The sequence below is a fragment of the Quercus suber genome, unplaced genomic scaffold (genome assembly GCF_002906115.3).
Source record: "Quercus suber isolate HL8 unplaced genomic scaffold, Cork oak 2.0 scaffold_471, whole genome shotgun sequence".
NCBI lineage: Eukaryota > Viridiplantae > Streptophyta > Magnoliopsida > Fagales > Fagaceae > Quercus > Quercus suber.
The window spans coordinates 112752-127289 of record NW_027069922.1 but is presented as its reverse complement, the minus strand read 5'-3'; the positions used below and the strand labels follow the sequence as shown (position 1 = coordinate 127289).

Below are 14538 nucleotides of genomic sequence, written 5' to 3'. Positions count from 1 at the left end.
AAATTATCCCATAAAATTCTTCTTTCAGCCAACCTAGGACTAGCATAAATAGCAGATAAGAGCCAGGTAAGGTTGGAAGAACGCACCTTAACAGTTGCATGAATTTCCTGTTCAGTGGACCCACATCAATAAAATAAGTGATATAGTAGCAGGGTTCTCAACTTAATGGCTTAAAAGCTATAAAGACAACAAAACAAAGCAAAGGCAAAAGACAAACAGTGGAGAGAACAAACTAGAATACTGTTTTATTTGGTTTCAAGTAAAAGCATGGTAGAAATGGACTTGGAGGAAAGTGATAAACGTATATTTTGTCTTGTATTGTTTTGATTTAATTTATGTTTTGTAAGAATGTTTAATAATTTGTGGTGACATACTTGCTTTCAAATAAAACTATATAACAATGTGTTGAATTTGTTGTATTTACATGATATGAATTTTATAGTCTAGCCAAAGAAAAATATCATAAAGATTTTGCTTCTTTTTTTCATATATAAATGATTTATTTATTTTTGTTTTTTACTGTATTTATTGTTAATTTTTTGTTATTATAATATTTTTTTTATTGAGTATCCATAATCAACCCAAAAAATTTAAGACTAAAATATTGTTGTTAGTGTTGTTGTTATCCATAGTCAATCCCCAAAAAATAAATTATTAAAAAATATTTAAAAAATTGGTATTAAAACATTGTTGTTGTTATTGTGCCGAAACATTATAGTTTTGTGATTAAGTGTACCATATTCATTTAAGAAGACATACAAAATTGTAAACAATGTGCATATCGATTAAAAAAAATATATATAGAAACATTATATAATTATTGTATTGTAATTTTCTTAGTATTTTGTTTCTAATATTTATATTTGTCATAAAAATTGTTGTAGTTATTTGCAAACCAAGAGATATTGAAGAAATTGAAGGGGACTGCATGTTTGTAGCAAGGCTAGAAAATAATGATGAAAATTTGTTGAATAAGGTGGTCCATAATGCAGATGAAGCATATGCTTTTATATAACGATTATGCATTGCAAATGGGTTTTAGTATTCGAAAAGCAAAGCCTAGATATTATTATGGGATGGAGAACATAAAGCAACGTGAATTTCTATGTTCTAAGGAGGGTTTTAAACTAGATGAAGATTTTTGTAAAGAGAAATATTTGAAGAGACTAGAGACTAGAACTGGTTGTAAAGCATTTATTCATTTCACGGTTGAAAATGGTGTTTGGAGGGTTAGTGCATTTAATCCAGAGCATAATCATGAACTTGCACTACAATCAGAGATGCATTTGTTAAGATTTGGTCGTCGTATTTCAAAACCTAAAGCAGATGTAATTGATACCATGGTGAATGCAGGTATAAGTACAAAGAATGCTTATTCATATCTAACAAAAGAAGTTGGAGGGAGTGAAAATGTAGGCTTTACCAAAAGAGATTGTTATAATCATGTGAATATGCAAAAGATGACAATGATTAGTGCTGGAGATGCTCAAAGCTTATTGAATCATTTTAAGTCTAAGCATGCAGAAGATCCCATGTATTTTTACACAGTTCAAGTATTTTTTCTGGAGAGATGGGAGATCAAGAGTACTCAGCTGGGTGGAAGGCAAAGGGTCACCAAAAGCGTCGCGAACTGAACATCGCTGGCGAGTTGAAGCATCGCCAACGATCGGTGACTTGAATCATCGCCAATGGCGAGTTGAGCGTCGCGATCGGTGAGCTGAAGCGTCACCATTGAGCTTCATCTCAGCTCGCTGATTGCGAAGCTCAGCTTGCCGATCGTGATGCTCAGCTCACCAATCGCGGCGCCGTTGAGCGCTCAGCTTGCGGATTGCGTCGCCATTAAGTGCTCAGCTAGCCGATCGTCGCCGTTGAGCTTCATTGGCTCGCCGATCGTCGTCGTTGAGGTTCATTGGCTCGCTGATCATCGCTGTTAAGCTTCATCGGCGAGCTAAAGCGTCGCCGTTGAGCTTCATCGGCGACGGTTGGCTCAACGAAGCTTATCGGCGACGATGGGTTTTTTGGTCTAGCTTGGTTTTTTTTTTTTTTTTTTTTGACCTAAATGCTTGGGTTGAAATGTTTTGTGGTTAGCTGGGTATTGTATTGAAATTAGGCTTTTAAGTTTTTAGCGACGAATTTCAGTTTCATCACTAAAGACTCAGGCTTTCTTAAGATTTTTAGAGACGAAATTTATATTTTGTTGCTAAATCATACTTTCGGTGACAAATTGTGATTTCGTCACTAAAAACATATAAGTGCAAAACTATTATTATTTTTAGTGATGAATTTTTTTCGTTGCTAATTCTTCTTTATAGCGACGAAAGGATTTTCATTTGTAGGTGTTAATCACTATTGGCAAAATGTGATGTTTGGATGTGCTTTCCTTTTGGATGAGACCACTGATTCATTTAAATGGTTGTTTAAGTCATTCTTAGACTTAATGGGGAATCGATCACCTATAACAATTTTCACTAACCAGAATTAAGCTATGTCAAATGCCATTGGGGAAGTTTTTCCAAATACACATCATCGGCTATGTTTGTGGCATATTTCAAAAAATGCTCCTTCTCGCTTAGGAGACTTAAACTCTAACTTAGAGTTTATGTACTTGTTCTACAAGTGCCAAAAATATTGTGATTCAGAATTGGAATTTCAACAGACATGGGATCAAATTACAAAAAAATTTGATATTGAGAATCATCATTGGCTTACTATGATGTACAAAATTCGACATAAGTGGAGCACTGCATTCACTAAGGATTTTTTCACAGTTGAATTTAAATCTTCCTCGAGGAGTGAGAGCATGAACCATGTTTTGAATGGTATAGCAAATAAATCAATTAGCCTCACTAAGTTTGTAATTGAATATGAAAATGTATTGGCAGGTATGCATTCATCGAAGTTGGATGAAGATTTTCGATGCAAGCAAGGTGCCCCACAAAAAGCAGTTAAGAAGAGTGGCATTTTGGGTCATGCAGCTCAAGTTTACACCTGTAAGATATTCAATTTATTTGAAAATCAATTTCTTAATAGTCATGCAATGGTTTGGGATCAAGTTGATTGCCAAGATACAATTGGTGTTTTTGAGGTTCAAAAATCAAAGCCCAAGGCCCAAAGAGATAACACATTGGATTAACCCCATGAGAAATAAAAAATAGAGAAATAAAAGAGTTGGGCTCAAGTAATGAAGAGAGAAAGAAAAAAAGAAAAAAAGGATGAGGAGCCCAAAGAAGTGGGATCCAAAAACCCATGGAGGAATAGTATATTAAAACCCATAAAGTAAAGGAAAGGCCCAGCCGGCCAAGATCAGCAAGTTAAAAAAAAAAAAAAAAAAAAAAAAAAAAAAAATCAACACAGCCTAAATAGGATTGAAACGACTCAAAGGAAAGCACCAAAGAGCACAAAGAACGAAGGATAGATGAGTCCCGCTCAAATGCCCAGTGATGCAGTAAGGAATCAGAATGTATAAAGCAACCATTCATGAACAAAGGATCGGTATCCCAAGGAAGCCAGAACGAGAAAACTATAAGTGGAAGTGGCTGGAAGGAAACTTTTGACCCAGCAGAAAAGGATTCCGCTCACTTGAGAAAAAATGACTAAAGGGATGACGGCCAAAAGCTAGGTCTAAAAAAAAGTAGGAAGTTTTGAGGAACGTGAAATTGAGAACAACTTTCTAAGTACACATTGGAAGGGAAAGTCAGCCATGGACTTTCAAAGAAACAGCACTGAAAGGAGGAGATTATGAGAAACAAGGAAAGGCTTAGCCTTCTAAGTGATAGGCACAAAACAAGCTCTAGTGCCTAGGGGGAAAAATAGAGAAATCACTAGTACCCCAAAGCCCTAGGGTCACGCTATAAAAAGAAGAAACAACCAACGTTGAAAGCACTTAGTAATAGGAAAATCATAAGAGAATCGTTAAGATAACTCTGTAAAACTCAAGAAAAACAGAGGAATATTTCCCGGTATCCCCAAGAACAACCACTATAGTACATACTCGGATTCAAAAGGATTCAAACTTTGCAAGTCTTGGAGGCTTAAATAGCCGACTAAGTCTGTAATTTTTTAGCTTATTTGAACCTTGTATCACATCTTAGTGAGCACATTATAATTATGATCAAAGAAAATTAACAAAGTACCTCTCATTAATCCGGGGATCCTTAACCACTATTTTCCGTATTTCTTGATTATTTTGCATTTTCTTTGTTGTTTTCGTTGTCATTCAATACGGATATTCTCGTTTGTTAGTTTATTTGTGTTGTAGGAAACTTGCCCTGTGCACCACTTGGTTCTGAAACAGCCCTTTAGCTGCGGTAAACCAAACCCTGTCCACTAAATTATAATTCCTTGGCCCAAGATCCTTGAGCTGGTGTGCTAAAGAAAAAGGCACACTCACAAAGGTCAAAGAAGAAAATAGTGAAAGAGTACGCATTGTTCGGTTTGATCGTCTCAATAACAATATTTCTTGTTCTTGTAAGCAATTTAAGTTATTGGGGATTCTTTGTTGTCATGCATTGTGGGCTTTTAGTATAAAAAAATTTAACTAGAATTCCAAGTCAATACATTTTGAAACGTTGGACAAAAGAGGCTAAGAAGGGGATGATGACTTACGAACAAGACAATCATTCACTTAGTAATGATAAAGAGGCAAAGATAGTATGGCGTAATAGTATGATGCCAATAGCTAATACAATCATATCTAAAAGTCAAGGGGAGGATAGCCTTAAGAGAATTTGCCAAAAATTGCTATTGGAACTTGATGAAAAAAATTGAAAGGGAGTTATCAAGGGTTAAGTTTCGTGCAGATGCAAATATGGAAGAGAATGAAGCCATACAATGCGACACCACTGATGAAATGCCTTGCTTGCCAAATGAGATGTCAATGTTAAATCCCCCATGTGTGAGATCAAAAGGTTAAAGAAATACTAGACTTAAAGGGCACTTAGAAAAGCGCAAGGCAAACACATTTAAAGATGCATTTCTTCAAGTGAGTATTTTGTTAAAAACTAAATATACAATTTAACATTTTTATCATTACTAAATATTTTTTGTATATTAAATTTTGATTTTGTATGTGATTTTTTTATGTACAATTTCATAGGAAAAAGAAAACAACAAGTAGTTGAAAAACATTCAAATGTCTCATTTGGTGGCGCATACAATACTCCAGTCTGTCAACCACTTAATCCCTATTCTTATACAGGCTTTACAAGTGCTAACTTATATGGTCAATCTTACTCGCCTTGGACAATGCATTCTCAAGTGTGTGTGTATATATATATATATATATAATGTATAGTCATAATCTGATTGCTATACTTGATACCTAATTACGAGATATTTTCTATCTAGGACATGAGCTATGTAAATGTACCATTTACATCTATGTTGCAAGGTACCGATGTTGTAGCTCAACTTAGTCAGGTAAATTGACACAATTCATTCATTCGATACTATGTGAAGCTATATGTACAAAGCTTTATTTTGATATAATGTGTTCTTATATTTTATTCCTTATAGAATTCATCTACTTCCCAAATGAACTCATTGATTTATAATTCCAAGCAACCAGATTATAAACTATATTTTGTGTTGATATTTTTCAGAGCCATTGTGTACTCATGAGGCAATTTAATGACCAACTTAATATTATGCCAGTGTTGATGAATCTATATTGATCGGTTTAATTTTAGTTGATGAGACCATTGTGTCTATTAGTTGATGAGACCATTGTGTCTATTAAGCTGTGAATTCCATCACACAAAGAGGGAGGCAAACTAGGTTGCCCACACTCTAGCTTGCAAAGCTATTCAGTTTGACACACAGATGGCTTGGCTTGAGGAGATTCAATTTTTATTAAGTTCAATTTTTAACTTTAGCTCGCACTCTAGCCTGCAAAGCTATTCACTTTATTTGTGTCTTATTTTTCAGGGAGGTTGTAAGTGAATATATGAAACACGTGATTGAACTAAGCAAAGCACTATCAAAGAGCTTTGGGGCTTAACACTGACTACTTAGAAAACATAGAATGCATGAAAACTGAAACATTGGTATGCCACTAACTATTACCCAGATTGTCCTGAACCAAACTTGACCCTTGGCACAACAAAGCATTCAGACCCAGCCTCTCTAACTATACTCTTACAAGACAGTATTAGTGGCCTCCAAGTCCTCCATCACAAAAAAAAAAAAAAAAATCAATTTTTAATTTTGGGCTGTAGGCTCTACAGTTGGCAGAATTGTTGTTGCATATCACAATCACCAAACTACAATTCATCCACACTTTCAGTAGTCCTCTTACTCAACCATGAAACTGAACCAACATAAGATCAAAAGCAACATTTTTAGCATTGATTGAAATATTCCGAATTTATTAAAAATTTAAAATAATCCTCTCTAACATAATAAACCATAAAATTTAAGAAAATATGAATATAGTTTAGTTACACACCAACTGGCAGAAAAATAAGCAAAACAACTACCACCATCTAAAATAACACATTAGATCAAGGCAAAGCTGTAAAGCACAAAGCATTGGAACCAAAGTTTTTAACAGGTATTTTCACAAACATCTTCTGTGCATTTCAAAAACAACATTAAAATCACGTCAAATATAAATCAGCCACATTTGGGCTAGAGAGAGAGATGAGAAAGCCTTAAGATCGAAGGTCACATGGGCAAGCACAGCCAGTGGTGGTGGTGTGGGACTCAGTGGCTAATGCGACCATGGAAATTCGACCATGTTTTGTCCCACAGAAAAGTATGGTAGAAACAAAGATTTTAAAGTTTGGAGAAGTTGAAGAAAAAATGGAGAAATTGAATAAAGAAAGTGAGCTGAAGAGAAGAGAAAAGGGAGAAAATGGAGAAAGCCTTTAGTGTTCTCCGTCGCTTGTCTTTTGCCTTTGCTTTGTATTCTTGTCTTTATGGCTTTTAATCCATTAAGTTGTGAATCCTACTATTATATCACTTATTTTATTGATGTGGGCCCATGTGTTGCTTCATGACCTGCCAACTCAAATATGCAAATTTTAAATTTGGCTTTCAAACGGTAACAGACGTTAACAAGTCTCCTTTATTACGATGAGTTGGCAGTTCAGTTGAGGTAAGCAAATTTTAATGTGCTGGCATACTCCTATTGGCTGGGACTACAAGGTCAGCATGCAGACCTTGTAGTCCGAGACTAGGCAATAATTTCCCACTAGGGAATCCCATTAACATTTATGGCTGAAAAAATGTATAACATTAGATAAAACTTGAATCTATCTTCATATATAAATATTTTTTAGCTAATAATAGTATTATGGAATCTTATCAATTCAACATTATCTTGAGGATATGACTGAAGTTGAGATGTAAATTGTAATATGACATATTTTTTTTTAAATTATCAATAAAACCTCCTTTTAAGGAACAGGCGAGTAATAAAGACTCAAAAAATCATCTAGTTTGAAGCAGAGTTGTCAATTGTATAATGAAATATATATATATATATATATATTTTAGAAATTATTAATAAAACCTTATTTTATAAAACATTCCAAATTAAAGTCTCTAAAACTCATCAAGCTAGGCTTTTGTTTTGCCTCGAGTATTATAAAATGTTTACTAATGCAATATTCCTATATAGATATTATTCTATATGTGGAAGATCACATTAATTCACTTTGGTCTCTATAAATAACACATCCTCCTTTTTTTTTCCAAAACAAAAAAAATTTACATCCATTAGCCTATTCATTGAGAATCACAATAATGTCTGAAAGAATTTCATGCAGCAATGTTGATGGCCAAGGAAAGGCTGAAGTAGAACTCCCCATGGAGGTTGAATTGGATCAGTTACTAGATCTAAGGCTTTCTAATAGTGTTGTGGATGGTCATGCATCAAAGGTAGCAAACAATTTGTTGGATGGCTTTGATAAAAAGTCTCCAAAATCTCTGGAAGGACCTGAACCCTTCAATGAAGTGAAAGAGAAGAAGCAATATTTTCCTTGCAAATATTGCAGCAAGAAGTTCTCCAACAGTCAAGCTTTAGGTGGGCACCAAAATGCCCACAAACACGAGAGAGCTTTCTTGAAGAGGATGGCTAGTTTAGACTGTCACTTGAACCGATATTATTCACCTATGCCAACGCTTCCTCATCTTCATCACGAGTCTTTGAATAGGGCTCTGGGGGTTCATATGCGCTCTATGATTCACAAGCCATTTCATTCTCGACCCCATGCTGGAGTTTGGTATGGCAAAGAAGTGTGGTCCAAACCACAATATGGTGTGCACCATTTGAGCATGGACGATTATTGGGTCGCTGGAGGTGGGTTTCAACCAAGAGACATGATGGGAGTGAATCTTAGGGATGCAATTGATGATTTTGAGCACTCTTCATTAATCTCAAACTCAACAGGATCTGTAGCTAATAACAGAATTGCCAGTCTTTGGGATTTTCAGGGAAATAGCTTTTCAAGAAATCAGCAACTTAAAGCCCCAGGACTTGACTTGTCCCTCAACCTGTGATATTGTTGATTTGGTGTAGTACTTCCTTGTCTATCGAAATCTTTTTTACCAGTACCTAAAAAAAAACTTCTTAGGCCAGTAATTTATTCCGCTATGGGCTCATTTGTTGCGAATAATGATTAGTTTCTGGTTGAAAGTTTTGAGAAAACATCGTGGGAAACCAAAAAAAAAATCTTTTTCACTCCTTGTCGCTCAGGTAACTACAATGTATAATATTGTTTTATGTAAACCATAAGTTTATAGCACACTGTTGTATTATTTGTACATTCTCTAATTAGTTCATATAATGTGAACTTTTGATGTATCTTGTTATTTTACAATCAATAATGCTTTAATAAGCAATCAATAAAGGCATATTTGAATGTTCCTTGGAAACTAAACAAGTTCATTTTTTGATTCACTTATCATTCAAATCCATTGAGGGGGAATTGAAAAAAAAAGAAGAAAAAAAAAAGTCATACAAGCAATAGAAAAGTGGTACACTGGTCGACGCTAATGCTAATTCAAAATTTTTCTCAATTTTTGATAGTCAATTATTGTTATATCTAAGATATGAGCAACTACTTTTTCCTTTTAATAAATTTAAAAAATTAATAAGAAACTGATTGTAAATTTATTGTTTACAGCTTCAAAACTATTATACAACCATCCGTCCAGCCTTTTCAAAGAATATGAAGCTGAATATGGCTTGAAAGTGAAATTCTTTCTTAAGGCTTTTTTTCCATTTATTTTTTATGATCCTTGGAATTATCTCCAATAATCCTCTTTAAGCCATCCCAAAGTCGGAAGTATAAACTTCATCTATTTTCATTTTTTATTTTGTAATTAATTAAGAAAAATTATCCATTGATTAGGCTAGTGCCTAGAAAGACCAATTTTTATGAAAAACTGACCGAAGACTATAAAAAAATAATGAAACTACTTTTAGATTTATTAAAACTTTTGAGAAATGAGTTTGGAGTACTATTTTTTAAATTATTTTTATTTTTATTTTAAATTCTTGGTAATAGAGTTTCGCTTGACCAAATTATGTTATACAACTTGTAATACTTATATCAAGCCATATAGTGTAAACCTAACATGTACAACCCAACTTTGATTATTAAAACAATAAAGTGATTGTAGATTATTAAAATAAATATTAAAATTTTTGTTGAATATCTAGAATCTCTTGGAAGTATAATTTTAAACAAGGTAGTAGTTTTGAAACTTTGACAAAAGAGTTTCACTTACACGACACACCAACTATGTTAATTATTTTAAGGCTAAAAATTCAATTTATTCCCATACATTTTACTTTATTTGTCAAATTAAAGTAAAAAAGATTTAATTTGATTTTGTATATTTAGTCATTCACTTTCTGAAAAAAAAAAAAAAAAACTCATTTCATCCAGATCTATTAGCCAACTATGTGTTTTTTCAACAAAGAAAAGAAAAAGAAAAAGCCAACGATGTTGTTTAAACAAATTTTTTTTTTTTCATAAATATAACTTTCCAATGCAAATTTTCATGTAGTGAGTGGTCATTTCTTAAATGCTTTGCTTAGAGTTGGTCTGGTTGGAAGGATGGAAAAGTAGAATAATAGAAACTATGAGAAGATGGAAAAGTGAGAGGACAAAAAAGATTTTATTTTCTCTCATTTTTGTTTGGTTGAGAGTGGAAAAGTGGAAGGATGGAAAAAATAAGTTTGAATAAATTTACTCATATGCCCTTGTTAAAGAATGATACTTAATTAAAACAAAAAGTGACAAATAACCACCAAAAAAAAAAAAATCACCAAAATTTATTAAAAAAAAATAATATCCAAAAAAAAAAAAAAAAAGAGGCAATGTTACTGCCAGGAAAAAAAAAAGAAAAAGAAAAAGAAAAAAGAGGCAACAGCCCAGAAAAAAAGAAAAAGAAAAGAGAAAAGCAACGGAACTGAAAAAAAAATGTGTACGTATTTAAAAGAAAAAAAAATAAAGGCAACTTGAAAAATGTGTACGTTGGCATTTTCATCAATTAAGAAAAAATTCATCCCTTCTCAAATTTCTCTTCATTTTGGAGAGAACGTTTTGGTGGGTTTAGAGAGAAAACATTTATATCCCATCATTTATTTTCTTTCCTCTCTACTCAACTAAACACACTCCAAAAAAGTTTTGCCTTCCATTTTTTCTTCAAAAATTTTCATCCATATTGTTTCATCTCCAAACAAACACACCCTTAGCGAGTGATTGTTTCTGACGAAAATTCTCACAAAGTGGTTGGTCATTTCATAAATGCTTCTATAGCATGTGATCGTTCCGATGTAAATTCTCTTGTACTAATAAGTATTTGACCATTTCTTAAATTTAATTTTACGTAGTGGGTGCCTGGGTGGTCATTTCATTTCGAACGGAAATTTTCATGTAGTGTGTGTTCATTTCTTAAATGCCTGTGTAGCGAGTAATCGTTTCCAGCATATATTCTCACGAAGTGAGTGGTCATTTGACTCATTTCTTAAGTTCTTGTGAAGTGACCAATTCTTCCTTATGTAACCATTATCTTGAGTGTCTTAAAAATTCTAGTGTTGCCAAGTTATGTCTCATATGCTTTTCTTTTTTATCCCTACGAGGTGGTAACTTTTCACACTTCTTATTAGAAGTGCACTAAAATTTTTTTTAGCATGCCCCATGTTTACATGCTTGCTTGTGTGTCTGTGTGTTTGTGGTGAACTTAAAAGTTTATTAACATATAAAATTGTTCATCTCTTCAGGCCTTTGACTCTACTTGTAATGTAAGCATAGTCATAGGAGAGGTAACTATAAACATCTCATTTTGTATTAATTAGTAATATTTAGTCTTGAATGAGGAGCTTGAAATATGTCAAATTAGGGTAATTGAAGTATTCTTAATATATAGCTCAAAGGTAAGCACAACTCAAAATTGCTTAAAACTACTTTGAAAATGATGTTAAAAAATGACATGTGCTCACTATTTTGATGGAGAAAATGTGCATTTGCCCATTTCGCCAAAACTTTTAAGCAAAATGCTTCATATCTGAAACTAATTAGGAAAATGCTCCTGTTTTGAAATTTGATTTTCTAAAAATCGAGTTTCAATTTAAAACTCGATTTTCTAAAAATCAAGTTTCAATTTAAAACTCGATTTTTGGACAATCGAGTTATAGCATGTTAGTACTCGAGTACCATGTGAAGTACTCGAGTTCCTTGAAAAAATTCAAGTGGAACTCGAGTTCCATGAACTTGAGTCTATAACTCGATGTTCCAAAACTCTAGTTTTACATTTGGAACTTAATTTTTAGAAAATCGAGTTTCAAAACAGGAGTATTTCTCTAATTAGTTTCAGACATTGGGCATTTTGCTGAAAATTTTGTGAGAAAGGGGTAAAAGCCCATTTTGGCCCTATTTTGACTACACACACACAAAAGAATTGTTGAATGATAATTTTTCCATAAGAAAATAGACATCCAAGGCTTCAATATAGACACCAATTTTATTCAATTTGGATTTAAATTGAGTGAGTAATGCTTGTTTGAAGTCGGGGTAATAGTCTTGTCTAGAAACTAGGGTTGTACACAATGCTGCATATGCAACAATGCCCCCATGACCCCTAAACTTCCATATTCAAATCCCAAATGTTTCAATCTTCAAGGGGGCACAATTTAGACAACTAGGAGGCTCTAGAACCCTCTAATTACCCCTAAAATCATAAAATTTAGCTAAAAATACCCATGTTCTACAATTGATTTCTCGAGAGGGTGTCATTTCGCTCTTGTTCTTCCATAAAACTTTTTTTCTGCTCTTAATTCTCTTGACACCAGCACTATGCATGATTTTTAAGTCTTCAAAATCTTTCTTTATGAGGCATTATAGGCACAAACTTGTTTTCAATTTCAGTTAAATCTTCAAACTAGATCTATAAGTATGGTAGGTTTCTATTTTATGATTTCCAACATTGTTAGATAATATCAACGTGATTTTTTTGTTTGATGTTAGTCGTGTTTTTTTTCATTTATATCCTCAAATTTCAGTTGGTTTATTTTGAGATTTAGAATTCAAGTTCATGTGTTAGGATGTGTACATGCATGGTTGTCAAAATCCCGATTTGGATCATAAGATCCTATGATTTTATGATCCTACCTGCTCAAAACGATCTGGATCTTTCGATCGTTCAGGATCATACGATTCTAATGATCCTAAATGACCTTAGTGTTCTGTAATCTTCTTTAACTTGACAGAAGACTCAGTTAGACCTAAATGAAAAATAAAATCCCAATAGACTATGTTTTCCCACTCTACTGTAGAGAGGTGTCAATTGGACCCAAATAAAAAATATCTCAATACATTGTCACATTTTGAGATTTTTGGCATCTTTAAATGATGCTTACAAATAGATGTAGTGATGTATGGTAATTATATCAACAAATTTATAATTTATGTGATTATTTAACATACCAATGTGTTTTTTTTCCCCCAAATAATGTAAAATCTTACAATCCACGATCCGATCCTACGATTTCCAATCCCACCTACCTCCCACAATCCTACGTAGGATCTCGATTTTGACAACCTAGCGTACATGTCATTGAGACTCTGTACCTACACAAGCATGATCGAGTATGCCTATACATCCTGAACTAAGATTAGGCAAAAATCATGTTTTGATTAAATCATGTTTTGATTAAATTGAGCATTTTCAATTGTAGACACTCAATTTTGCACCCATAATTTAATTTTGGAAAATGGTTGAAATGATCATTCTAAGTACCCTAAAAATTATAATTGCATTTCATGCATTAAATCATTTATCATATACCATAAAAATGATCTTGAGATTTTAACGATTATGACGGTATGTCTGGTTCTCAAATTGGACCATCAAATTGAAAGACATCATGAGATGAAGTTTTTCCGATATGTATGCATTTCATTTGGGTGAAACCGATCATGGGTGATTAATTGAAATTAATTTTGATAGGTCAATAATTAAAATTAATTAAGTAATTTATGTGATTGGTTGTTGAATTTGATTAAAACGAGTTTGGTTGCATAGGAATAAAAGGGATGATCTAATAATATGAGAATTGTTGATAATTAAGCTTTTAGAAATAATTATCTTTTAGATAATTATTATTTTAAGGACTTAATTATCAAATTAAAATGGATTTTATTTGGAATACAAGTTTGAAAAACATCCAAGTACAAATCTTGGCCCTGAAAATGCCTAAAAAAGAGTCCAAAATGAACCAGAAAAGAAAACCGGGCCAAGTGCCAATTGGCACAAATTTTAGGCCCAGCCTAGAAACTTTTAGCTCAAGTCTAAACTTATCATATTCATTTTTTTTAGGGATAAAACCTGACCTAATTTGAATCTGATGATTTTTTAAGCAACCCTAGCTTATTTTTTAAGCAGACACACCTCTATAAATAGAGGAGAAAATCTAAAATTCAGCACCCCTCTCTCCCCTTATGTTAAAGAAATTCTAGAAGTTCTACTTTAGGAATTTCTTTTCTGTAAGTGATACTATCTTAGATCTCAAAGTGGTTCATCTTCTTTGGCCTCTAAAATACTCCCCCCTTGTAGAATACATTCATGCAGGTATTTTCTTACTTTGTTTCTTTCTTACATAATTTTATCTTGTTCTTGTTTTCTTTTCATAAACATGTTTTTGTTTCTTAAATTGTTTTTGCATACTCACTCTCTATCCTTTCTTTCAAATTCACATTCTTAGTTTAGGTTCTAATACATTAATTGATTAACATGCATAGATCTAAGGTTAAATTTCTTTTTAAGGTTTTTAGATTTGCAAGAAATTTTTTACGAAAGCTTCATTCTTTTTATTTCTAATAAAAATCAAATCTGTATTTTTCATTAAAATACAAATCTGAATTTTTTTAACAAAAACCAAATCTGTACTTTTCATTAAAATACAGATATGAATTTTTTTAACAAAAACCAAATCTGTATTTTTTTTATTAAATTACATATCTGAATTTTTTTCCAAATCTGTACTTTTCATTAAAATACAAATCTGAATTTTTTAACAAAAACCAA

At 32.7% G+C, this 14538-nt stretch overlaps 1 protein-coding gene across 1 annotated transcript; it reads left to right on the top strand.

Annotated features, from left to right (window-relative positions):
• The first annotated feature begins 7746 nt into the window (after positions 1 to 7746).
• On the top strand, positions 7747 to 8502 carry LOC112035604 (zinc finger protein GIS). The gene has a single exon (XM_024068441.2). It carries the CDS (start codon positions 7747 to 7749, stop codon positions 8500 to 8502), a length of 756 nt encoding a protein of 251 aa, XP_023924209.2.
• The last annotated feature ends 6036 nt before the right edge of the window (positions 8503 to 14538 follow it).

Bases quoted from the DNA above. Each gene is read 5' to 3' on its own strand.
- LOC112035604 (XM_024068441.2), top strand. From the start codon at position 7,747: ATGTCTGAAAGAATTTCATGCAGCAATGTTGATGGCCAAGGAAAGGCT.